The 27,353-nt window shown below is 47.2% G+C and overlaps 1 protein-coding gene across 4 annotated transcripts in view; it reads left to right on the top strand.

Annotated features, from left to right (window-relative positions):
• The window catches only part of FKBP8 (FKBP prolyl isomerase 8), a 1,109,098-nt gene that overhangs the window by 407,038 nt on the left and 674,707 nt on the right, over positions 1-27,353 (top strand). For all 4 annotated transcript variants that reach the window (XM_069649288.1, XM_069649286.1, XM_069649287.1 and 1 more), the window contains one exon: positions 26,764-26,933. In XM_069649288.1, the coding sequence (XP_069505389.1) occupies positions 26,764-26,933 (170 nt within the window). The remainder of the gene's footprint in view (positions 1-26,763; positions 26,934-27,353) is intronic.

Here is a 27,353-nt window from a genome sequence, read left to right as displayed (position 1 = left end):
TGCTTTGTGGTCACGCCACCACCAAACCCTATGTTCCACAGTTTTCTCCCTCGGCTTCGGAACTGTTCTAGTTTTATGCAGGCTCTGCTTTCTGCAACAGCCCTGCCTCCTTCCACTAAGATACGTACAGCCTCTCGCTCGTCTTTCTGATCTTTCTCCTTGGTCCTTTGTCATATTATCCCTTTTCAGTATCCTCGCTAAAGTCCATTGGAGACTTTGATTGAAAGGGATAGCCTCAGTTTCTTGACGCTGATAATGTAGGTTTACTTTATCAGTATGAAACTGATAACATTCTGATGTATTGCACAAGTCCATTAGGCCATCATTTGGAGGGCATCAGGGAGTACCTCACCGGGGATGGGATTCCTTGTTTGCAACGGGGGAGTCTCTTCTGGTGAGGACCTACTTGCCTAGAACCCTAGGGAGTGTGTTGCAGAGTCGGTTCACCTACCTAGCCTCACAGTGGGGGGGGGGGTTTCCCCTTAGGTAGAAGGGACACATTCCCTCAATTCGTCACAGGGCCTTCCTTGACTCCTGGGGGTCCAATCTGCTTATTTATGTATCCAGCCACTGTAGCGTTTGCAGCTCTGTGGGTTGCCATACGATCTTGAATGAGTAAACTACCATGCCAAAGCATTCATTGATTTAAAGTCGGCTGTTAGTTATATATTAAAAACGATCAGTGTGAAGTAATCAGTAGTTTGATTTTCAGCCCCAAAATATTTGTTGACTCCAACTGAAGCTTTGTAACAGACATGGAGAGTCAGTAAAAGCCATATGAGTATTCAAAACTCGGCCAACACCATGGTCCCTTAATCACTGGTAGATATGTGGAGTGATCTTATTTCTGAATTGGTGTTTCTTGGAAAAAATGATATGATACTCTGTGTCAAATTTAAGATGTGGCTATATTCCAAGATGAAACTCTCAGTATCTCCAAATAAACCATAACAACTTTACAGAAAATAACAATCTTTACCACAGGGCTCCTAAATCGAGGGCTGAGATGTTAATGATTATTAGATCAGCTACTGGAGTAGGCCTACCTCCAATGCGGTGCACCCTATTTTGACCGAAGACCAACTCCAAAGGGTGGTGTTGATTCTCTCATCTAAGGGGAGGAAAGGCCCTAACCTCAATGGATAATGGACCCTCAATGAGTGGACCATGAGTCAGTGTTAGTTTGAAATGACTATTAAGATTGCCATCATCTGGTAAATGGGTGGTGTCTACTAGGTCATCAAATATTACTTGCATCTTTTCTATGTGCCTCGGCTAACGAATGCATTTATTTATCAGGTATTCGCTATTTCATTAACCCTCCCCCCCCACCCCCTAGTAAATTTGGGAATCCCCAGCATGCAGATAGTCCTACCAGCTTTCACGTTCGCTGAAAGTAGTAATCTGTTGCCTGATTGAAACCGATTGCTTTTTGGCTTAGTTCTGCCAACTAAGAGGGATAATCTACCTTTTAGTATTAGCAAAAAAAATGCATTTTGGACTGGTGTTAGATTATTTTCGTCATGCTTCGCTATGATTGATAGCACATTAGATAATCCAATGCTGACATAGCTACCCCTCATTGTTTATTCCCACTCAACCCTATAAATGGGATCCACTGTGCGATTTTGTGCTGGTTGTCTGATATGATGGAAAAGTTCCCATCCAGAGGGGCGATAAAGACTAACACTTTCCATCTGGTTTCGGTTGCACACCTTTATGATGTTCGGTGGTAGGGAGTTCCAAAGGAAGGGGGTTGTGACGCAGACGTTTACGCCCCCTGCTTTGAATTTATTTAATCATGACGTGACAAGAGAAATGTTACTGGATGATCATAAGAAATACACAGGCTGTCTCTTGGCAATGCTATTGTTCAGGTAAAGAGGGGCTTCTTTGTAGATGCTGCAGTTTGTAGCAGGCAATATTTTGAAATCGATGTATGCTTTGATAGGCAGCCAATGGGCTTCTCCTCAGGTTGCTGCCATGTGGTAAGAAAGCCGTAAGCCGAGTGCATCGCGCAAGGCTATTTTTTTTTTCTTTTAGAAGTTGGCACTTGGCAAGGTTAATAGCAGACGTGTCCATGAGGAAGGCGTTGGAGTAGTCCAGTTTGCTGATAAAGGCTCTTGTAAGTGGGAGGCAGTTACTTGGTGAAAGAAATTGCCTACTCAAGGAGATGAGTTTAGAGGTGTACGCTGTGAATGAGGCGAGGGCGTTGAAGTGCTTAGTCATCGATAGCTCTGCATCCAAGTATACCCCAAGGTTTTGACCTGCTTGAGGACCGGTATTGTGGTGCCATCAATGTTAAATGCAGAATAATCTGTGTCAAGGTTTTTGAGACGGTGTGGTGAGCCTAATATGAGTAGCTCTGTTTTGTTGTAGTTGAGACAGAGGTTATGATTGGCCATCCCATTTTTAATAGTGTTGTACACACTGTTAATGATAGCAGTGTCATTTGGTGTGATTGCCAGTAATAGGCATGAGGATTTGAGTGTCATCAGAAAAGTTAATATATATGATGCCAAGGGAGTGCAGGATGTTGAATAAAGGTTTAGTGTAGGTATTATAGAGTGGATGACAGACATGAGCTTTGGGGAACACCAATGGAACAGTTGTGGGGTCAGCTATTGAATTAAGTGTGTTTGTTTATTAATTTGTATGGTGCACCAAACCCAAGGGTAACTGGGTGCAACAGAGAACAGAATACAAGGATACTTGGAGTTTAGTTACAAAGTGAGGCACAGGGTACATATAAAACATTACATGTAATAAACTGAGCAAATCTATTGAAAGAATATGCATATATACAAACGGACTAGATTTGATCTTCAGGGATAGGTTATTGAACGATTAATCTTGGTAGTCGTCGGAGTGTAGCCATGTGAGTATATTCCATCTAAAGCTATAATACGATTGGTCTATTCTGATGTCAAGTGGGAGAGCTTTCCAATACTGGGCCGCCTTAACAGGAAACTACTGCCGCCTGTTTTTTTTTTTTTTTTTAGCGTGAATTATTTGGGTATCTGAAGGAATTGGTAGTTCTGGTGGGGCGGGTCGAGGTAAGGGGGATCTGCGTTGTTAAGGCATTTGAAGGTTAGTGAGGCTGTTTTAAGTGAGACCCTGTCGCTAATTTTTAGCCACTTTTGTTCTCTTATATTGGAAATGTGTACTCTAGTGGGCAAGTTAAAGGCAGTTATAAGGAAATTATTTTGCAATATTTGAATTTTGTCAATTATGTATTTGTTGTCTCCCAAGTACAAGGCATTGCAATAGTCCAGTTTGGATAGTATAAGGGCGTTGGCAAAGATGATGCAGCTAGCTTGTGTAAGGAAAGCTCGGCATGCCCTAATGAGCTTACAAGTATAGGCTGTGGAGGATGCTAGGGAGTTAATTTGTTTCTTCAGTTAACTTTTTTCTTTATCAATGAAAAATCCCAAGGTGCGTTCGCTAAGGAATGATTTGACCCAGGCGATGGCATCTGAGGGGAAATGGAAATGATCGAACGTATGTGTAGGTATCTTATGGCAATGTGCCTTTAGACAACATTTTCATTGTATATTGATGACTGCAATTGTATCCTCAAAGAAGAAACAAGATCTCTTGTCTTTCAAGAATTGTTTTCTTTCTAAATCCATTTATTTCATGCATATCAATGCCTTTTCAATTTTTGTGAAGTTTTTTGTCCTTCAAACATAAATATCTTGTGGTATCGGACTCGAGTTCTTCATGATTCTAAGAAAATATAATTTTTTCTTGACATATGTAATGTTAAATTAGCTCTTGAGTTAACCTAAATGTCCTTTTTAAATTTGCCTCTTTTTAAGTTCACCTCTGCACGTGTTTCCCCTTCCTTTGGTGGATCATCAGGAGTAATTATAATCAAATATATACAATTATCTTCTTGCATCAACACTATAAAAAAGAAATAATAAATATACGGGATAAATGGGTCATCCTTTGTGATTCTTGACAAGGGAGCTGCTCGTCATCACATTAGACATTTTCAATGTTGGATTGTACTGTAATTTACCCAGCCTTATCCACGTCCTTATCAACAATGTGTAAATGGCTCTGTATTTGGCTGGCAATTCAGCAAAATTCCTAGAAATAAAGAATACAATCTAAAATTGATGTGTCCTGATAGTTTACTGGTGGAAGCGGGACTGGGAGCAAGGTGAATTTATTAGGGATGGAGGCTGGGGAGGGAATGGAAGGCTAGTACATGAAGTGAGTTTTAAGATTCTGCATGCTACCACGTTGGGGTATGGAATGCCTGATGGAGATGGTATTACTGTGATAGTTCTGGTTTGTAGTTTGATTCGATGTTGACTTCCAAGAACCAGAACTTTATTATTGTTTGTTGTAGTGACAGGGCTTGTGTAGAAGCCTTTTTGTCTGGGTGGTGCCTTTTGATTTGGATTTACAGACTTCCTGACGAGCAACCGGGTGTCTTTAGTTTAGGTAAGGAAATCCATTAGAGTTACGGACAGTTTCTTTTTCTTTTTGAAGTAAGTTTATATCCGCAATCATGGCACCACTTGGTTAGTCTCTTCTTGCCTTGCTGTCGCACTCTATATATTTTATAATCATTGAATAGATCAATATCTTGGTTATTTCAGTCGGCACGTTGGCAAAATGTTAGTATCTCTATCATTCCACATCCCAACATTTGGAAAACTGAGGTACATTATTTTGTTGTGGATGGTTTAAACTGATCAAATGCTGTAATCCTATTTCTTTCTAGAAAACATTTTCTGTATTTCGAGTTTCTTGTATATATGATACAATATTGCAAAGTCTAAACTGTATATCTTATCTTTTTTCTGTGGAATGTTGTTGAAGGCTGGTATGCAACGTGCATTGTTTTCGTGATGTGATGTACACTGTGGATGTAGGATGCATACTTCTGATGTTTATAGTTTGTAATAAAGCGTACTATGCGTATATGTTGCCTGTGTTGAAGTCCATATTTCATGGAACAGCATAGGGTGCAGTGACTGTTGTCTTATGTATGACTCCACTGTGCTTGTCAAAAATATTTATACATTTCTCTTGTTACAAGTTCATATATCTAGTTTGACTTCTATTTTAAAAATGTTGAAATCGTGGGTGACTTCAAGGGACACAGGACAAGTGTGCTAAACATCTTAGAAATCAAAGCGGACAATTTCAAGAGATTGTGATCACAAAATAAGTTTATGGCGATCTCCATTCTCAACAAATTTGGCATGCATGATCTGATTGGGCACACATTTGCTGAAGATTGCCAAAAGTTGTATGGGAAAGTATTGTCAAGTGTAGCATTACATGTAACCTTAACAATGAAATCACAACTCTGATATTTATGTATTATGTTTCCTCCTACATCCCGTCCCCTTTCCTCCATACTTGTGGGACATTCCGTCCTTTGGAACGGGACTGGAGCACTTTTGTAAAAAAAAGCATACCAAATTTGATTTTTGTCCTTTTATTTTTATGTGGCCGTAACCCCACCCTCCTGAGCTCCACCCCACGCATCGCCCTTCAGTCCTTTTCTCTGCGCTGTCAGGGCTGGACACACTAGCATCAGGGAACTGTATCCTGAACCTCCTGGCCCGGCTGGCCCTATGCAATTCCTCCACCTCTTCCGGTCGGTCCTCCTCCATCACTCCCTCCTCTGCCTCTGCTTTCTCCCATAGAGATGTCATGATCACTGCTTCCAAGGAGTCAGGAACAGCCCAACATCCTTGGAAGCAGGCCCCTAACCGTTATCTTAGGCACCAGCCGGTCCCCACTGGGACCTTTTGGACCTTGTCCTGGTGCCGGTGGCACCAGGCTCATCAAAGTCATCGGTCCCGGCACTGGAAGCGCCGGGCTCATCATTGGTGTGAAAGTGCTTGGGTGGACTTACCTGCAGCAGACCATGCTGCTTATTTACCAGCCACTTAGAAGTCCTCTGTGAACAGGAACTACCTTCTTACCTGGGTGGGGCAAGCTCCACTCCCTGGATACAGCACTGGAACTCTTCTGGAACTGGAACTCTTTTCTTACCTAGGCGGGGCCATGGAGGAAGACGCCTCATCACTCCAAGGCTATTTAAACCACACCCGATAGATGAAACGTGCTTCGCGTTATTCTGCATCTGCAGCAGAACGCTCACCGAGTCTGTTCCAGCCTTTCTTCTTTCGATCCTGAACCTGCAAGAATTATACTTACCATTCCTGTATCCAGTCAACAACAGCACCTGCAAAGACAAGAAACAACAGGTTAGCAAGGCAACCTTTACACGCAGTGCTTACTCACCTGATCCATCGGCTGCAGCCATTTCTTCATGCTGCACCTCCGCCTGTGAAAACAAAAGAAGAGACATTAGACAGGTATTTACTTATGCCCATCGCGCTCGTCACAATAGAACGCCTGCAAATACTCTGGCGTCTCTTCAGCACGAACTAAGCAGCAAGGGAAAAAGACAGTTTGAGCGCTTGCATTTACTTACTCATTTCCAGGCGCTTCACTCGATCTTCCATCTCCAGAGTCCTGCAAGACAAAAAGGGAAAAGCATTATACAGAGTCCTGCTCAATATTAACGTGCCACGCACCCAAAGACTATAAAGACTAAAAAGGTGTCCGGAAACTCACCGCTCGTGCAGTTAACGACGGTAACGATCCTCTGAGTTCAAGAGGCCCATGTTTCACCAGTGAAGGAACTGGCAACGGCACCCTGCACCAGACGCAGATGGAGAGTCCAGCATTCACCTATCTAAGGTGAGCACGTTGACCTGGGGGCTCTACGGAGAAGCTAGGAAGAGAGGGAGAGAGAGGGACATTCAACAACCCAGACCCTTAACCCCCATATTCTTTCACCTGCAGAAACCTCACCATTCGAGTTCGACACACAGTGAGAAGAGGTTCGACCCCAGAAGCCAATCAAGTCCTGCACATCATTTTTCGAGTCGCAGACACCTTCCTGCCAAGACCAGCGCCTCCGTGGGAATCAGGTGAGCGTTACAAGAGAAGACGCCGGCTGCGCGGGATAGCACTTTAAAACCCGAGGTGCTACGCACAGTGGACCAGTCTTCTGTTCCTGCTTCTCTGGATGAGCCTCAAGCGGATCAGGACAGCGTTGAGCAGCCCCGCTTTGTAAGAGCATTCCATGAACGGGTCCTGGACATGATGGCCCTGCTTGATATTCCAGTACCTGAGACCCCCACTCCACAGGAAGGGGTGCTTTCTGGAGCCTTTACTCTGTCACCTCAGGAGCGCACCAGCCTTTTCCTCCAGTAGGACATCTTAGCTGAGGCCCGTAAGGTTTGGGATAAACCCCACACCGGGCTGCATGTCAACAAGAGGATTGACGCTCGCTACAAGCTTCATGCCTCGGAAGAGATAGCCTACCGGCTTGTCCACTCCCTTAGTCAACGGTGGTGGCAGCAGCCACCCTCCAGTCCAGGGTGGCCTCAGCATCCTCTACGGCAGCGGCCCAAATCCTTTCCAAAGAGGATAAGCTCCTGGACGCCTTCGGTAAGAGTCTTTTACCAATTTGGTGCTCCAACTTCGTCAAGCTAACACAGAGCTCTTCCTGGCAGCAGCCAATCTGAGGCTGTGGAATGAGCTAGCTGATTTCCAGGAGTGTATTCCTGTGGATAGGTTGGGCGACTTTAAAGCCGGATTGTCGGACATGTGTTGGCACAGGATTTACTGGAAGCTACAACACACCATGTAGATGCCTCTGCTTGAGGCCTTATGGTCGGGGTTGAAACTCCTGCCAGGCATGGCTCCATGCGACAAAGTTCTCAAAGGAAGTGCAGGACAAAGTGCTGGCCCTTCCTTTTGATGGCAAGGAATTGTTCCATTCTTCTACAGATGAGGAACTCGCAAAGACTAAAGCGAGTACTCAAACTGCCAAATCTTTATCGGTCCTGGCGAAAGCTCCAGCTAAGGCCCCTTATACACAGAGGTTAGGGTCTCAAACTCTGTCCTTCTCTGGATTCAGGGAGTGCGTGCCGAACTGAAGCTCTGGTTGGTCCCTGGCAAAAACAGCGGCAAGGTGGTCAGTTCTTCTCTCAGCCATCTGCCTCCTCTCCAGGGACAGGTAGTCTGCCTGCCGACAAATCCTCAAAATTATATTTTTTGGCAGCCGCACAAGACTCCGGTGGGAGGACGAATCACGTCTCACCTGGCGGCGTGGCAGACCATCACCGAAGACAGGTGAGTTTTAACCATTGCGCGGGCAGGCTTTCACTTGCCCCTCCCCCACCCTTCAACCCTCCCTTCCAGCAGATCGGGTCGCCCTCCCTCAGAGCCAAGGTACAGAAACTTCGAAGGGATTAGGTCCTCCGACGTATTCCATATCTATGACAGGTAATGTCCACAGCTGTGCTGCTTCCGAAAATCTTTGGCGTCTACGTCCTGCGTCGATGACGTCGATGCGCTGTCCCCGAGGACCTCCTCCGACGGCCGACGTCACCAGATGTGATAAGTAGGACGCACGACACCCATAGCCTCAGTTCCGTTTTTTCCACGTACGTGTTCGCTTCGTGAATCTTGGTACGCCTCGACTTGTTGGAGTTTGCTGTTTTCTATTGTTGGTTCGTTGAACCTGTTCGTTTTGTTGTGAAGACCTGTCCGTGGCGATGTCTTTCTTCTTCGACCCCGCGTGCGGGCTTCAAGAACTGCAGGGACTGTGGGTCCAAGATGTCGGTCACGGATTCGCAGGACGCCTGCCTCTGGTGCCCCGGGGAGGCCCACGATACGGACGACTGTGTCGACTGCCAGTCGCTCACTGCGAAGGCCTTGTGAGAACGCAAGAAGAAACTGTCGGTAGGTCGGGGGTCTAAGCCCCGGAAGTCGTGGTCTGCTGGGCTTTCGACCGATGACTCGAGGGGTGACTCTCCGCTTCGTCGTCGGAAGTCCGGTGGGTCTCCTTCCAGGAGTCGGTCTCGCCACTCCTCCGCCTCTTCTAGGCAGTCCAGGAAGCGCCGGCATAGGTCGCCTTTCCCGTCCTCTTCCGAGGACTCCGCCCGTCGGCAGGTCGCTTATCCCTCCATGCAAGCGACCCTGGAGGAATGGGCTTCCTTCGGGAAGCAGATGCTAGCGATTCTGGAATTGCAGGGCACCGGTCCGTCTGCGCCTCCAAGTGGGGTCGGTCAGCACCGGTCGAGAGACACCGCCCATACGCCTTCGGGCTCGGGTGGACGGCACGGCTCGCGGGCCCTCGACGCCTTTCGAGGCCTGGTGTCGGAGGGGCCCCGTGGCACAGGGTTTGCCCCTAGAAAGGCTATGGCTAAGGTCCGGCACTGCCTTGGTCCGCAGAGGTCTTCCTCTCCCCGCCTGGAGTACATTTCAGAGGGTGATGAAGGCTCTGATGGTGGCCTGGTTCCGGTTCCGGATGAGCATATCTCGGGCCATAGTCCGTTTGATGACCTGAGGCAGTCACTGCATGATGCCAGTGGACTGGACACCTCTCCGGAGGTGGAGTTTTGTCAGCCGGAGCCTGGCACTCATGCCGATTGGTCATATCGGCGCCTTATGTCTCGGGTTACTGAGTACTTGGGTTGCTCAGCTCCCCCAGGGGAGTTTGTTCAGGATGATCTCATGGACTGCCTTGATCTTGGTCCACCCACTGACCCAGTTTTGCCTTTTCATATGGCTTTGCAGAGAAGGGTGGCGGCGGCTTGGACTGCTCCGGAGAGTCCTGGCAGTGGGCAAGTCTTTGTTGCGAAAATACCATCCAGCCAGTAGCGACCCCTGCTACTTGTCTAGGCACCCCACCCCGGAGAGTTTGGTGGTGCAGGCGGCTACGGCCCCGGCAAAGCAGGCGTATCCTAACATCCCTCCGGATAGGGACAACAATGCGCAGATTTGCGTGGTTGAGGAAGTCTGATGTGCAGTCCCGCCTCCTCAACATGCCCTTTGATGGTGAACACCTTTTTGGCAGCAAGGCTGACGAGAGCCTTGAGAGGTTGCAGACCTCCAAAGCTGCAGCGAAGTCGTTGGGCGCTGCAGTTCGCCAACCTCCGCCTTTTCGTCCTAGGGGACAGCAATGGAGGGGAGGTTCCTTTCGCTATTACTCGTCCTTCAGTAAAGCGAGGGGAGCTAGCAGTCAGAGGCCATCGTAAGAGTGCCAGAGGTGGAAACAAAGGTACTCGAGGTGCCAAGGCCGCTCGGGCAGTTGCCTCTTTGCCCTCAGGCAACGCTGCAGCCGCTACCACTCAGTCATGAGGCCAGGTCCCATGGTTCGCCGGTTGGGGGAAGGCTGGCGCAGCATCTTGTAGAGTGGCAAGCCATTACTTCGAGTGTGTGGGTTCTGGAGATCATAACCCACGGCTACTGTCTTCCTTTTCGGCAGAGGCCTCACGACAATCCACCAGGGAACCTCTCTTTGAAGAGTCCGGATCCGCTCCTTGCGCAGGAAATTCAAGCCCTGCTGGAGAAAGGCGCCATAGAACTGGTGCCTGTAGCGGAGAGGAACAAGGGATGGTATTCCCCTTATTTTTTTATTTCAAAGAAAGATGGGGGGGGATTGAGACCCATCATGGACTTGCGCGGTTTGAACAAACTCCTCAGGAAGGACAAGTTCAAGATGGTGACTGTTTCTCAAGTCCTCCAGGCCCTTCAACTTCAGGACTGGTTGGTGTCTCTCGACCTCAAGGATGCTTACTTCCATGTGTCGATCCATCCCAAGCACAAGAAGTACCTGAGGTTCGCGGTTGGCGACTCGCACTTTCAGTTTTGGGTACTGCCGTTCGGATTGACCTCCGCCCCAAGGGTTTTCACCAAGCTCATGGTGGTGGTGGCAGCGCATCTCGGGAAAGGGGGGGGATTCACGTCTACCCCTACCTGGACAATTGGTTGATCAGGGAACGCTCTCCTGAGCAAGTCCTGGATCATCTGTCTGTCACCTGCCACTCCCTTCACAGGCTGGGCTTCTCCCTCAATTTAAAGAAGTCCCATTTGACACCAACGCAGCGGCTCCAGTACATCGGAGCAGTGCTCGACACGTCCCTGGGGCAGTGTTTTCCTCCTCAGGTGAGGAATCTTCACATTCAGCAGATGGTGCACTAGTTTCAGTTTGACCAGACTCTCCCAGCGTCCGAGTTCTTGAGACTGCTCGGCCTCATGGCATCCTGCATTCTTCTGGTGCCAGAGGCTCGTCTGCGGATGAGATCTTTGCAGTGGGCGCTCAAGCTCCAGTGGTCCAAGTCCTCCGGCAGGCTGTCGGACCCTGTTCAGGTGCCATCCTCGGTAGCCCGGGACCTTCTGTGGTGGGCCGTCAAGGGCAATCTGATGAAGGGTGCCCCATTTTGGCTGCCCTGGCCGGAGGTGACGATTGTGATGGACGCATCCCTCATGGGACGGGGAGCTCATGCTAACGAGCTGACAGTCAGCGGTCGTTGGTCTCCGCCGGAGTCCAGGCTCCATATCAATCTGTTGGAGCTGAGGGCCGTCAGGCTAGCCCTGAAGGCTTTTCTGCCGACTGTGCGCGGGAAGAGTGTCCTGATTCTGACGGACAACACAGTGGCCATGCACTACCTCAACAAAAAAAGGGGGGGGCAGGGTCACTTCCGCTGTGCAGGGAGGCGCGATGCAGCTCGAGTTCTGGGCCATCCAGCAGGAAGTTTCGATCTCGGCAGTTCATCTGGCCGGAGACGACAACGAGACGGCGGACGCTCTAAGCAGGCAGAGCACGATCTCTCACGAGTGGGAGCTGGCTCAGGAGATTCTCCTGGAGATTTTCGCCCTTTGGGGGACCCCTCAAGTGGATCTCTTCGCCTCCAGTGTCAACCGGAAGTGCGAAAGGTTTTGCTCGTGGGAATTTCCTCCGTTCGTGGTGGAGTGGACATTCCCACTGCTGTACGCGTTTCCTCCAGTCCCCGTCATCCCGCAAGTGTTGCAGAGGTTACGGAGGTTCGGTTCGCGGATGATCCTCATTGCTCCAGCGTGGGCCCGGAGGACGTGGTACCCAGACTTTCTAAACTTGTCCATCTGCCCTCCACGTTGTCTTCCCTACCGAGACGATCTGCTCTCACTGGAGGGGGGTCAGGTTCTCCATCCAGAGTTCAGATCCCTCAATCTTCACGCTTGGCTTCTGAAAGGTTGAGGTATAAGTATTGGGACCTCCCTGAAGACGTGGTGGAGGTGTTGCTTTCGGCCAGGCAGCCGGCAACAAAGTCTCTGTACCGTTGCAGTTGGAGAAAGTTCTGCGATTGGTGCAGAGTTCAGAATGTGGATCCTTTTGAATGCAACATTCCCATGGTTTTGTCTTTTTTGTTTTCTTTGGCCCACAGGGGCTTGCAAGTGGGGACCATTAAAGGTTACCTGGCGGCGCTGTCCATATTTAAGCGCTCGTCTGAAGAGTGTTCCTATTTTAAGATTCCTTTAATTTCGCAGTTTTTGAAAGGGCTCATTAATGTGTTCCCTCCGTCACCTTTTTTGGTGCCAGGTTGGGATTTGAACCTTGTTCTTAAGTTTCTTATGGGTGCTCCGTTTGAGCCTTTACATTCTTGCCCTTTGAGACTGTTGACTCTTAAAACTGTTTTTGGTTGCGGTTACTTCTGCTCGCAGGGTGAGTTACAGGAACTTTCAGTTAAGCCACCCTTCACTGTGTTTCACAAGGACAGGGTTGTCCTTAGAGTTCGTCCTTCTTTTCTTCCGAAGATGGTTTCGGAATTTCATTTGAGCCAGTAGGTTGTTCTTCCGGCGTTCTATCCTCCTCCACATCCTGGTAAGGAAGAGGAGAGAGGCTCCATAGGCTTGATCCTAGGAGAGCGTTGAGCTTCTATATCTCGCGCATGTCCCGGGTCAGAGTGGACGATCAACTTTTCATTGGTTACGCTGGAAAGCGTTTGGGACAAGCTGTGACAAAACAGACTTTGTCTCGTTGGATTATTTTAGCTATCTCTGAGTGTTACCGCTTGGCGGGTAAGGACCCTCCGGTGGCTGCGTCTACTGCCCTGCAGAGGGGAGTCCCAATTCGTCACATCTGGGATGCAGCCACCTGGGCTTCAGTACATACTTATGTACGTCACTATTCCCTTGATTCCATCAGAGGGCAAGATCTGGCCTTTGGCAAGGCAGTTCTTTATTCCGCAATTTGATTGGGCATGCTAAATTTGTATTCTAAATTCTTTCCCACCTCCTTGCTTGGTACGGCTTTTGGAGTCTGTCGTAGATATAGAATACGTCAGAGGACCCAATCCCCTCGAAGTACAAGTTACTTTCTTGCCTAGTAACGTTCTTTCGATGGGATGGTCCGACGACGTATTCCATATCGCTCCCTCCCTGCCTTCCCCGCTGCAGAATTTCTTTTGCGATTGCAGCTTGCGTTCCGCAAGGCCTTGTGTGTCTGACTGGCAGAAAACTGGTGGCACACGTTCTGGGGAAAAAACTGAGGCTATGGGCGTCGTGCGTTCTACTTATCACATCGGGTGCCGTCGGAGGAGGTCCTCTGGGACGGCGCATCGACGTCATCGACGCAGACGCCAAAGATTTTCCAAAGCAGCACAGCTGTGGACATTACCTGTCATAGATGTGGAATACGTCGTCGGACCATCCCATTGAAAGAACGTTACCAGGTAAGAAAGTAACTTGTTCTTCTAGACCTCAGAGCGATGGAGCCTGTTCCCCCTTAGGGAGCAAGGGGAGGTCTTCTACTCCCGTCCACAGTGCCCAAACCCAACCAGGCTGGCCTTGTCACGATGCCTACCCCCAGGCATCCGGACCAAGCCCATCATCCCGGGAGCAGGCATCTAGACATTTAGCAAAACCTCAGCAGCCCCGGTTAGGGGCTATCTGGCTTTAGTCCTGGCCCCTAAGGCGCCAAGCTCAGTCATTACTTACCTCAGGCAGACCATGCTGCAAATGACTCCAATCCAACATGAAGCCTGAAAGGGACTATTTTTCTACAGGGTCTATTTTTTACTCTGGTGTGGTTCTAGGGACTTCTTACCTGGGACTACTTTTGAGGCTATTTAAACCACACCCGACCAGCAACACACGCTTCGCGTTATTCTTCATCCAGCAGCGCAGCCTGCATCCAGTCTTCTGCCACGCCCGCCTCGAATCCGGAGCTCCTAAAACAAAGAGGAAAGAAAGGGACAAGGTTAGAAAACAAACTTATTTCTATTCCACACCTGATTCTGGATCCATCTTGTCTCCGGACCTGTAAAGAACATCATTTCTGCACGCGCTGCAGCGCCGCGCCATACTCACCAGTCTTCACAGCAACCTTCGGGTCGGCGCTGCCTCCATCATTTCTTCGCCGAACTTCGGCACCTAGGAGACAAAAGAAAACCACAAGGTGAGCCAAGTGAACCAAAAAATTTAATTTTTACCACCATAGACTTACCTGATTTACCACCGGAGGTATCCTTTTGTGACTCTCCTTATTTTCACGTGCTGCATCTGTAAAGAGAGACAAAACAACACGTTTTCCTCGTGCAACATTTACCGGACAGCGCCAGGTAATACAGACTTACCTGAGCGCCGCCAGCTGCCACAAAAGCATCTTTTCACGAGCCAGCTGCAAGACAAAGGAAGGGGGGGGAACAAGAGTGAACATCGGACATATTGAACTCTATGAACTTAATACTTACTGGTCCTCACCAGGAACCTCTGAGTCAATACTCTCCGGAACTCTCCCAAGCCTTCAAACCAGTGAAGTAACTGGAATCGACGCACCCCTACAAATCCATGCAGGATGGAGAGCTCATCTTTCAAGAATATAAGGTGAGATTGCTGTGAGGGCATTTCGGAGGTGATTAGTTCGGGAGGAGTGTGGGGGTGCCATCACTTGAATCCACAAGTGGCTAAATCCATCTCTCCACTTGCAGGAGAATATTTCTACGGGTTAAGCAGAAAAGATTAGGAGGGCAGATCCAGTCAGTCATCGCTGCACTACGCATCACGTGGGTGGAGACTGCAGCTGTCCGGGTCCGACCAACGCCCCTGTGGGAGCCACGTGAGCGTAACAGGCCTGCACACTATACTCGATCTTTCCCAGTTCAATCTTTCCCTTCCCCAAGGGAAATTCAAGATTACCACGGCTTGCCAAATAAAGTCCTCTCTTCGGAAGGGTGTCTGGCTCAGTCTAGTGGACCTTCAGGGCGCATACATGCACATAATGATATGGAGCCTACATGGGAAATATCTGTGGTTCTTTCTAGGACAGGCACACTTCCAGTTCCGTCTGCTCCATTTTGGTCTCAGCTCAGCAATGCGTGTCTTTACGAAGATGTCGGTCATAGCAGCTTTCCTAAGGCTGCAGCGTGTTCATGTATACCCACATTTAGACTGGCTCGTGCGCAGTCCTTGGCCACAGATGGCATTGATCAATCTCCAGTCCCTCCTCCAGCTCCTGTTGCACCTTGCGCTGTCAGTGAACTGTCAGAAATCTTTCATGATCGTCTCTCAAGACCTGATTTTCCTGGGTTTCTATTGGAATATGGTCAGTATCAAGGTGTTCCTAACGGCGGACATGATTGCGGACCTATCAGCCACGTGTCAGCTCTTCCTCCAGTCTTCACACATGACGGCTTGGTGGTTCCAGAGACTTCTGGGCCTCATGGCTTCTTGCGTGCTAGCCCTTCCTCTTGCACGTCTCAAGATGAGACGTATTCAGCTGGCTCTTCGGAGCGCTTGGTCTCAGGCTTCGGATCCCAATTCCAAGATAATCCCAGTTCCATCCTGCATGACGTTCGGCTCTACAATGGTGGTGTTCGACCGACAACCTTCCAGTGGGGCCTCCTTCCAGGAGCCCTGCCCACAAGTGACGGTTACCTTCTGGGGTGGGGTGCGACGCTGTGTCACCTCGAAATATTTGAACTTTGGACACTTCATGACAGGCAGTTTCATATCAATTATCTGGACCTCCTGGCTGTTTTACTGGCGCTCAAAGCTTTTCAGCCATCTATTGCGGACAAGGTAGTCCGTGTCCGCAAGGACAACGCTGTGGCGATGTTTTACATCAACAAGCAGGGTACCACCAAGCCACCTCTCCTTGTGGACCTAGCCATAGAAATTTTGGGACTGGGCCATCCAGCACAACATTTGTCTCCTGGCTGTACACATCCCTGGTCACATCAATGTAACAGCAGATTCACTCAGCCGTCACACTGCGGCCAATTCCGAATGGGATTTGAACAGCGATGTTCTGTCCAACATTTTCCACCAATGGGGCACTCCAGAAGTAGACCTCTTTGCGACTTTCTCGAACAGGAAACTTCCTCTGTACGCATCTAGAGACTGCCTCCTGGCGTCCTCTGGGAGACGCTCTCAAGATTCCGTGGCACAACATGAAGGCTTATGCTTTTCTTCCACTGCTTCTAATTCATCGGTCACACTGCAAACTCAGGAGCTCATCGAATTGCACTCTCCTCTTCATAGCTCCTTGGTGGCAAGCCAGATTGGTATCAGGTATTAATATCGCCACATATATGGTCGCCGTAAATAATATTGGTGGGAAAATGTTGTGGCGATATTATTTGGGTGACCATATATGTGGCGATAGGGGGAAAAAAAAAATGTTCCATGCAATAATGTCGCCACAAAAAACGACAATTTTTCGGCGATATTTTTGTGGCAACATTATTACATGGAACCGCCAGATTCTGGTTCACAGAATTTCAACCTCTGTCGATTCTTCCTCGGATTAGGTTGCCGTTGATTCCCGACCTTCTTCACCAGTGCGATCACCAGATGTGGCACCCCTCCCCACAATCGTTCAGCTTGGCAGCCTGGTACCTGAATTCAGATCTTTAGCACAATTTAATTTGTCCGAGGACAATATGCGTGTTATCCAAGCAGCCAAAACAAATCTGTGGGCTCAATATAGGAGCAAATGGCTCCGTTTTTGCCACTGGTACTTAGCTAAACAGCTTGACCCTAGGCACGCTGGGTTTTGTCATTTGTGTCTCACCTTGCAGCTTCGGGCATTCATGTCTTATCTTGCTGGACTTACTGATCATTGCGGGCTACCTGTCCAGAGATGGCTGTTCCTTATTGACTAATCCGGCCATTAGAAGGCATTTTGCGGGTCTTCTTCATCTCATCCCGCTGGTGCGCACCCCTCATCCCAAATGGGATTTGAATGTGGTCCTCACCGCGTTATGTCATAAACCATTTTAAACCATGGCAACTATCGATCATAAATACCTTTCTTGGAAGGTCTCCTTTCTGATCGTAGTGACATTGGTGGTGCTGCCTAAGGTGGTTACCGAATATTTGTTTTTCTTTTCATTTGACCCGATCAATCCCCTTGCCTGTCTTTTTTCCTAACCCAGCATCGGATGCTGAGAGTTTTATGCAACTTGGACGTCACGCGGCCCTGATGTTTTACCTCGATAGAACGAATGAACTCGGGGCCTCCTCACAACTCTGTCACATTCGGAGACCCGAAAGGGAAACCGGCTTCCAAGGCGACTATCTCCCGATGGATTGCCTCCTGTATTTCAGAAGCCTGTAGTATCCAGGGCCTTCAACCTCCGAAAGGCATCCAATCTCCTCTTGCACGTGGCAAAGTGGCTGCTGTTACCTTAGAAAAGTATGTTGCTTGAGAAACCATTGCCAAGGCGGCTACCTGGGCTTCCCCATCAGCTTTTTGTAAACATTACTGCTTGGACCTGAGCTCCAGGGCTGATGCCCAATTTGGCCAGACTGTTCTTAAGAACTTATTCCAGTAAAGGGGTTGTTTCCATCCACCCAAACTTGGTGTGTGCTTGGGAATCTTGCACAAGTATGGAGGAAAGGGGACAGGACATCGGAGTATAACAAAGTTACTCACTCCAGTGACTACCTTAATCCTAGTCCACAGTCCCCTTTTCTCCATACGCCCGCCATCCCCTCTAAAAAGTATCCTCTTATTATTGCTTAAATGGTCTCGGACCTGGCGAAAGAAAAGTACTGCAGGGAGATGTGTGGGGCAGAGCTCAGTAGGGTGGGGTTATGGCCACATGCGGTCCCAGAGTAAAAATAAAAGAACAAAAATCTAATTTATTATGCTTTTGTAAAAATAAAAAAAAAAGCTCCAGTCCAGTAGCGAAGGATGGAACTTCCCACAAGTATGGAGCAAAGGGGACTATGGACTAGGAGTAAGGTAGTCACTATGGTGAGTAACTTTGTTAAAATATTACACACCTCAACTATTAACTGAATAAGAACCCTTGACAGACTCCTTCAACATAGAGATATTCTGTATTTTCTTCTTTTTTTTAATGGACACTTTGGAGTGCTGAAATTAATCGGCGCGAAACATGTTTCTGTCCGACTAGAAAGCCCTCAAATTTGGAGATTTTTTTTATTTTTAATATGTTAGCCAAAACTATTTTCATCATGAAGGAGGACTTGCCACTGCCAAATTTGGAAGTATGAATGTATATAGATAGATGGATTTGTTTTTTCTCTTTTACTGAAAAGCAACACCAGCCTTTGGAATTAACCCTCAAACCAAGAAATACGAACTGTATTGGGAAACGTTGCCAAGGAAAGGCACCGCTTTATCTTTGTGTCCATTACCAGCGGGGGACAATTTTGGTCCTGAGGAAAGCGATCCACTGACTTCGCTGACCCGCTCAATTGAAGTGCATCTAATATATATGTGCTTCCAAATTGTTGTTTCATTTGTCAGCGGCGACCCTGGTTGTTGATTTATGTCTACTTAGACCAAATCTTTTTCTTTTAGACTGCTATTAGTCATTGCACCTGAAACGCCCTGTCTTGCACAACTATCCTACCTCCCTGCTCCAAACACGGGGACATGTTGGGACACTCTTCCTCTGTGCACATGATGTCAATAGTTTGCCATTTCAAAATGCATCTTCAAAAAAAACGGATGTCAATGAACTAACGAATATGTTTATATTTCTAAATATTACAAAATAAGGTATAAAGAAAATTATAAAACGGAGGCAGCAGAGTCGAGCAGTCTGCAGAGTCTGCCTTTCGTTTAGTTTCCTGGGGGACAGGCCCACCTTAAAACATAGCCTTTTCCGCAGAGCGGACCGTGGAGCTACAGCGGAGTCAGCAGAGTCGAGCAGTCTGCAGTCATGGAGAGGGTCAGTGGCACGGACACTGTGGACATTAATTCCCGGAGAAGAGCCACAAGGCAGCGCCAACGGTAGCAGAAATTCTGGACGTGGGTGACTCGACAGAGCTGGAGCCTGCAAGATGCCTTAGAAGCAACTCGAAGCACCATTTTCTTTCAGACAGAAAATCACCTCCATTACAACGAGGTAAGAACACAGCCGCCACAGCCACTCCCACACGTGCTACTGAGTCCCTTTTTGACTTTCTCCCTGACTTTCTCTCGGAACGCCCAAATAAATCAAAGAAAATGCCAAAGGCCGCCACCAGTAGTGCACAGGAAATGGCAGTGGCAGCGTCTATGGGCAAAACTATGCTGTCAGCAGTATATGCGGGGGCGGTAGTGTACGGCGGGGATGGAGGCCGGAGTCCTGCTTCGGCGAGAGGTTTGCCAGCCGATACTGCCGGAGGGCAGTCGGGGCTGGCCCTTTCTCCGGTCTGCCCAGCCAACACACGCGATCCGCATGAGACAAGCCCGGCCACAAACAAGAACACACCAGAGACGGCACTTTTAGATACGGCGGATAAACAATTAACAAATTCGCAAAGTATGAGTGCGGTGGATAGTGAAACCCCCCCCCCCCGAGGGTGAGGTGCGAGGAGGAGGGGCTCAGACAAAAGATCCCGAGCAGCATCCACCCCCGGATGGTGAAACAGGGAAGGAGGGGAAAGTGACATTGCTGATAACAGCCCAAATTCATCCCCATACTCGAACAGAGGCGCAAAACCTATATGAAGCAATAAATAAGACAACAAAGGATAAAGCCACACAAGTTACCATTGACTTATCACAACGTTCCGCTAATAGGGAAGAAATCTCCTTATCTGAACTGGCGATCACAGAGGACCATGCTGCCCTAGCTACAAAGTCCAGTGCGGTCAAGGATCACAGTGGCCCGACAGGTTTTGAGGGGGGCACACAGCCAGACACCATAAAGGTGTCTGGCGCAAAGTCAATAAAAAAACCTACAGTAAATGACAAAAAGAAAAGGTGCCAAAAGTGAAAAGAAAAGCGAAAGCAAACCGAAATGTTCCGGCCAGCAGCAGATGTACGGACACAAGTTTTGGAGCAAAAGACCAAAAGAAAATCAAAAAATTGCCAAAAAAGAAGGTGGAAAACCGAACAGATACATTACCAAACCCTCTAATCTCAAACGCTTTGCTGAACTTCTTTAAGACGCCACAGCACAAACGGAAACTCAATTCAAATACAGAACTATCAGATGCAGAAATGTTGGAAGTGGTGGTTGGGATCCTGCCAGTAAATGAAGCAAGAACAACTGATGACCCAAAAATCCACACCAACAGAGAAACGGAAAAGGGACCACAGAGGCCTATAGAACCAACTCGGGACCTAAAGGCATGTGATCCCAATACCTTACCAAGAGAAGAAAATGCTAGTCTCCCTCCAATGGACCAGAAGGACAGCCAGTACTCAGACAAGAAGACTCAAGGTACGACGTTCCCATGTTTAAAAGCGGCATTTCAGCCAGTGAAAAAACCCACTTCCGAGACAAAACCACTGCAAAACTGCAGCCTGCTACAACAGGAAACATCAGACCCCACAGAAAAGAAATAAACTCAGGGGCACGAAAAGCCACAGGAGGGACAGGCGAGGGTTCACCTTCAAACACCGGGGGCAGCAGGGAAAATCAGTGAGCAGTCCTGGACAAAATTCCATCTCCATCATTCAAACAGGGGCAAAAATTGCTCACTTCAAACTGCGGAAAAAACATTGCCAATAACAAGCAATACTGGGAACTATGGGGACCATCGACTATTGTCAATACCCCCCCCCCCCGGGTACCCTTTTGTTATTGTGAAATGTCTGCACAATCTTACCTGCAATCGTACTATCGAGAACAAACGCCGGGGAAGCACAGATAATACAGCGATATTTCGACGGATACACAGAAAAAAATCACCCAACATAAAACCAGATATGACAAGTTATGGCAGCAATTACGATCGCCCTTGCCCTGTTTAGGAAACTTTATGAAACAATAAACGAAGCAACAAAAGACAATACAACTATTCTAGGGAAACTATTATCAAAATTTGAGTTCATTGAAGGTTACCTAACGGCGGTAGAAGCCAAAAATGAAAAACGGTGGTGGGAGACGAAATGGGAACATATGGAGGCAGAACTCAAGGAGGACACGCAGAGGAATAAGACCAAAAAAAAGACAACGGAAAGATCAACTCGGACATGGCCAACGAAGGAGAAGGGTGACACGGAACGGATTTTCAAGAAGCACAAACAGCCCATAAAACCAGAAGACTCACTCATGTAAAGGCAAAACCAGAGATCCGTTCAAAAATCAATACCTAGGATCAATCAAAGGGAAAAAATAGGCCTACAGCTGGCAAGACAAACGGAAACGGCAAAGAACAAAACTCCATCAGAGGGCAGCAAAGAAAAGATCAACATTGATTTGACCAAGAGCCCAAATCGAGATGATCAGAGAAAAATAAAAATGCAAAAAGTGGCCACTCAAATAGAAAAGTCACCAAGAACGGTGGAAGAATTTCTACCGATAAGTATATTAATGGACCTTTCAGACTATCCCGATGCAGAGACAGAAAAGGACACAGTGCAAGAAAGACATTGAGCCCATGGTCCAAGAAGACCACCCAAAGAGAGACCCGACAGAGGCGGTAACCCCCAGTGAAAACAAGACGCCCAAACAGAGGGGACAAATACTGTCCGAACAGCAAAGAGAAAATCAAATGGAGCAGGTCCACCTGGAAAACACTCAAGAAAAACGAGAAATGAATCCAAGAAATGAAAATAGATGGGCGCCAACCCCAAAAAAACAAAGAACACGAAGAATCTCAGAGGAAAGAACAAGAAGGACTCCGAGGCGAGAGAGACCCACTACACAAGAAACCCAATCGGAAGAAGTCAGTGTTCAAATTAGAACAATCATCATGTAAAAGTGACTACATCATCCTTAATAGGAAAACAGTCTTTAAAACGCTGAACAAAACCGAATCTTTGCAATACCTAAATACAGACGATTTCATCCTGATTGAACCGTATCACAGTGACATGAAAGCAAAAGCGTACCTCCACATTAAAGGCAAGGCATTAAAGAGTCTCACAAACGAGCCATATAAAGAACTAAAAAAGGTAGGCTTTACATTGAAAGAAATCGCACAGGAAAAAAACTATATACAAGGGGTGGGAGAAGCAAGGAGAGTGTTGACTGCAAACGCCACCACGTCGAAAACTCAAGCCCTTGAAAATCGGAAAAGACATGAAGTAAGACCGGAAAACATAGAGGGAAACCACAGATACAGGAGGTACAATAACAGAGAGGCCAGACGGGAGCGAAGCAGGAGAAGAGAGATCTACTCCACGGTCGTAAGAAAGGAGGCTCCGGTCTGGAAGAGCGAGCAATACCATAACCACAGATTTGTTTCAGAAGCAGATGATGACCATCAGAGACCAGCCACACACTGCAATAAAAACGATCAACAAAAGAAGCATGAAAACGTCCAAGAAAGAGGAGAGATTGGCCTAGAAAGGGAAGACTCAAGAAAACCAAAGAGCCTGTGGAAATGGTTGAAAGCAGCCCTAAACACTAAATCTGACAAATGGCAACCATCAGGAGCAGCGCCGGGAAAACTACCTCCTCCATCTGACTCTCGCCAAACGACGACAAAGAATGCCCTGACAATGGCCTCATGGAATATGAGAGGACACCATCATTTAATGAATCCAGACAACCAAGACCTTGGAGCATTTGACATACTTTGTCTCCAGGAAACATGACTAATGGCGAAACCAGCACTGGACTGCTTTGACATAGCTTTCTCCGCGGCAACAAAAGGCATCGTTGGCCGACCATCTGCAGGCCTATTAATGGCCGTTCGAATGGGGATCAAGAATCGAAATCACAAAGAAAATAACGGAATCATATGGTATTCTTGCGGTCTTAACAACTTGGAGCCAAAAACAGAGTGGAACAAGGCGAACAGAACCAGAAAATCTAGCAATTATAACTGTATACTTGAATCCGCAGAGAACATCAAGTACAGAGTTTTGCAAAAAACTAGAAAAGGTGGTTGATAACATCTCAGTAGAAGATCCCCAAACACACATAATCATTTGTGGAGATTTAAACTCTAATTGTAACCTTAACACAGACAACATTGAGGTGAAGAACGTTCGTCCACAAGCTGAAGAAAGAGGAGCAAGATGGATCTCTCTAATGAAATCAAGAAATCTACATAATGTCGCATCATCGGGAGCATGGGGGGGGGACGATACCTACCTGGGAGAGAGGAGAATCGAAAGCTACCCTTGATTACTTCTTTACTTCCGAGAGTATGCTACACTACATAGAAGACTATGCGGTAGTCAGAACCACAGAGAGCGACCACAACCTGGTAACAATTGCATGGTCATCAATACGCCCTTTGACCTAAATGTACAAACACTCGATAGAGGTGAACAACCAGCTCACTCGCCTGTGCCTGACTGCATCTGATATTGTAAACATCACGGTTGGCTACAAAAGAGGAGCCCGCTCGCTGGAAACAAAAACAGCATGGCCGGACTACTTACCCTTTCTGCTACATCACAGAAAGAAAATGAAGGGGGGAAACCATGCGATAACCAAAAACATCCATGCGTATGACAAAGAAGTAGTGGAAAGGAAAAGAGCTTTTAGAAAAACTAAAAACAAGCCAAGAAAGTCAACACCCCAATGGCATGGAGAAACCTGCAATCCGAAATAAGGATATATAAATCCTGGATCTTAGGACACAGATATGCTCAGTACCAGAAGGATGCGGAGGAAATGCTTAGGGCGCTAGTGCCAAGAAAACCAGCGAATTTTGGGCACTCATCAAAACGCCCAATAAAGCAATAGACATCCGAACAACCAATGCAGTGAGCGAAGACCTCTTCAAAGCCCCGACATCAAGGGTAGTGCATCACAAAGAACTAAAGGTCGCCCATGGATCGATCTATCTGACAAACAAGAGATAAGCTCGGCAATAACAAGATTAAAAAAATCAAGGGCACGAGGCCCGGATGGCTTCAGTAACATAGATATCAAACAAAACATGGAGGAATGGTCAGACTTCATCAGTACTCTCTTCGAACACTGTAGAGAAACAAAAGCCATCCCTCCATCCTGGACAGAAGAGGTGATCATACCGATTTTCAAACAAGGCGACAGGGAAGAACCGGGCAACTATCGGCCGATAGCACTCCTTGACATAATAGGAAAAATGTTCGCAACCCTACTCCTAGGCCACTTTCGCACCTGGGCCAAAACATCTCCTGCCAACGACCCATTCCAAATGGGCTTCCTCAAAAACGGAAGCACTACAGTGAATATCTGCATGCTAAACCTTTTAAAAGTGAAGGTAAAACAAGGTGCGCCTCCAGTGTTTATGGCTTTCATAGACCTGTCGCAGGCGTTCGACAGAGTGGACAGGCAAAGACTATGGACAAAACTGGAAAAATGGAAATGCCCAAAAGTGCTACTTGACCCAGTGATGGCTCTACACGAGAACACCAGACTAAGAGTGCGCCTCAACATCCAAGGCATGCTATCGCGCGAAATTCCCTCAAATCGCGGAGTGAAGCAGGGCTGCCCCTTAGCCCCAGCCCTGCTTATCGCTTACTTAGGAGACTATAAGGAAGTCGAACTTTCAGTAAGATCCTCTCCGCCTAAGTTGGGAAATGTGAACATCTCACGGCTACTATATGCAGACGATCTCATTCTACTAGATCAGACACAGATAGGGCTCCAGCGCCAACTAAACAACTTGGTGGCGTATATGGACCAAATAAATCTTCAAATAAACAAGAAAAAAACAAAGATTGAGATAATAGGAAAAAGCTCTATGAAAATAAAGACAAATAACAAATGGTTTCTGGACAAGGTAAACATCGAGGTGGTCCCCTCCTATAAATATCTAGGAGTTTTCATAGACGCATCAAGCAAGGAAGAAACAATGCAAGCAACACTCTTTGGGGGGGGGGGAGCAAAAAAAACCTAGCAGCCCAAATGAAGACCCTGGATAGAAAATACGGGGATTTCTCAGCCATACCAGTCATTCAATTCTATAAAGGGAAAGTAGTCCCGACCCTCATCTATGGGATGGGTGCAACTTTGAATATGTCGAACACCATATGGCGAAAACTGGAAGGGTATCTTTGGAAATCCCTATTAGGTCTACCAAATTCAGTCTCAGTGGACCTCATCAGACGAGAACTAGGCCTGCTTTCCCTAGAACAATTTGAAACATTGGGTGCAATGCAACTCTTCAGAAACACCTCACTACCGGAGTCCCTGCTGACCTACAAGATCATCAGAACTGAAATATCAAACCATAAATTGACCACCTTAAATAGGTGGGTGGAAAAGCTAAGAGAGAAACTGGTGGAGGTGGCGTGCACAGAGGATTTGCAAATGAACCCAGTAAGAGTAAAATCCAAATTGGAAGCCCAAGATTGGATTAACACCCTTGAAAAAGCACAAGGCAACAAACTCACAAAACATCTGCCACCGACCTTCAATAGTCTCAACAAGCTGTTGCCGTATTGCACAAAGTTCCCGGATAAACAACTAAGGACAACCTATACGAGAGCACGCTTAAGTCTCCTCCCGACACGCGAAATTCAGGCAATCAGACTAAAAACGGCCACCAAAGAATGCAGATTATGTGGCAAAATAAATAAACCTGAAACAGTAAGACATCTGCTGATGCAGTGTTCGGAGCTAAGAGAAGTACGGGCTACTTACCTAAACAGCCTGTGCACTGTTTTTGTGGTTCTTCAAGGAGAAGCCATTTGGTGGAACAGGCTGATGTCAGGGGAAAAGACTGCCTGGACACTACCTACAGCAAAAATTCTGGAAGCCGCCTTCCAAAAAATAAATGCACAAACTGAAGCTCGGTCTACATTCCAAGCAGAAGACCTGACCGGATGATAGTAGTTGGTAAAGGACTCTAAACTGATAAAAGGAGGGTCTGGCGAAATGAATCCAACCGTCGCCTCAGACTTTTGAATTTCGAACTTTAAAATGCAATTAACGTACTCTCTTGACTCCCGATATGGAGCACTTTCCTCTAACCCTAGCGGCTGTATTACTAGACCTTTTCTCCTCGTGTTTTGCTGCTTCCTGCTTTCTACCTGCCTTGCGCTCTTCTATCGTCCTTGTCTTCTTCTCCCTTTCCTTTTGCCATCTCCTAATCTTCTCCTGCTCCCTCTTCTGTCCCTTCTGTTTTTTTCTTTTTTCTGTTTCGTCTTCTGCAGTTTGTCTTCTCGCCTTTTGTCTGCAAATCTCTTAGCTCCCAACAAAGTCAAGAGTCTTGTAAAAATTGCTAACGCGATTATAAACAAGTAAATAAAAATGAAAATGATATACGAGTGAAAATAAACCACTCAACTTGTTCTACCCAGTTCAAAGTGTTTCCTAGATTCATTCGGACACTAAACAACTAATGAGTCCTAAGTTGTACGTTTCCTCCAGGCACAATTTCGTGTTGTATCCCTGATACAGAGGTGTGCAATTATTCTAGTAGGGACATGGTCAGGATTATAGTATTTTCACTTTAAATGTTTTCTTTTAATTTGTCTAGTATCCGACACTGTGCCCAGCATAAAGATGGTGAGCATGATTTCATGGGTAGTTGCTTGATATCCCTGTCTGTTGGCTCTTAATGCTACATTGCTTCTGTCTGCAGGAAGTGGATTGTTAAAGAAAAAGATCCTGACGCCTGGAAAAGGGGTGGACAGCAGGCCCAGGAGTGGCCAGGATGTTACAGTACAGCTCAAGGTGCTGCTAGACGATGGCACATTGGTGGAGGAACAACCAAGTCTAACTTTCACCTTGGGAGATGGTGATGTCCTACAGGTCAGAATGGGATGGATAGTTCCTGGGGGTGCGACACTCCGCTGGTTATACATGAATACTTCTCGTGGTGGACGTGGCTACTTAGTTGGCATGTTTACTGTCTTTTTGTGCCAAATGTTGTGAATGTAGTGCTCCAATACATTTTCATTGCAGCATGTAACTTGCATTGATTAATCCAAATGTCTCTCACATGGCAATGTTTTGTGTAGATTTTTCATGTTTGCTTCAGACAACTGGGTTCCTCATCCTGTGAAGGCGACAGACTTCCCCTTTAGTACAATATCCATTGCAGGTTTCATGCCATTGGTCTGCATTTCAGACCACAGGCCTTCCCATTCAGTACAAACCCGTGGCCTCATGATCCAGTAAAGGCTACAGGCCACCCTAGCCAGTAAGACTGCAGAGTTACGCCTCCAGCTC

Source organism: Ambystoma mexicanum, chromosome 1p (genome assembly GCF_040938575.1).
Source record: "Ambystoma mexicanum isolate Mex_15411 chromosome 1p, UKY_AmexF1_1, whole genome shotgun sequence".
NCBI classification, from domain to species: Eukaryota; Metazoa; Chordata; class Amphibia; order Caudata; family Ambystomatidae; genus Ambystoma; species Ambystoma mexicanum.
Note: the sequence above shows the minus strand (reverse complement) of the source record. Positions and strands in the feature narration are given on the sequence as shown.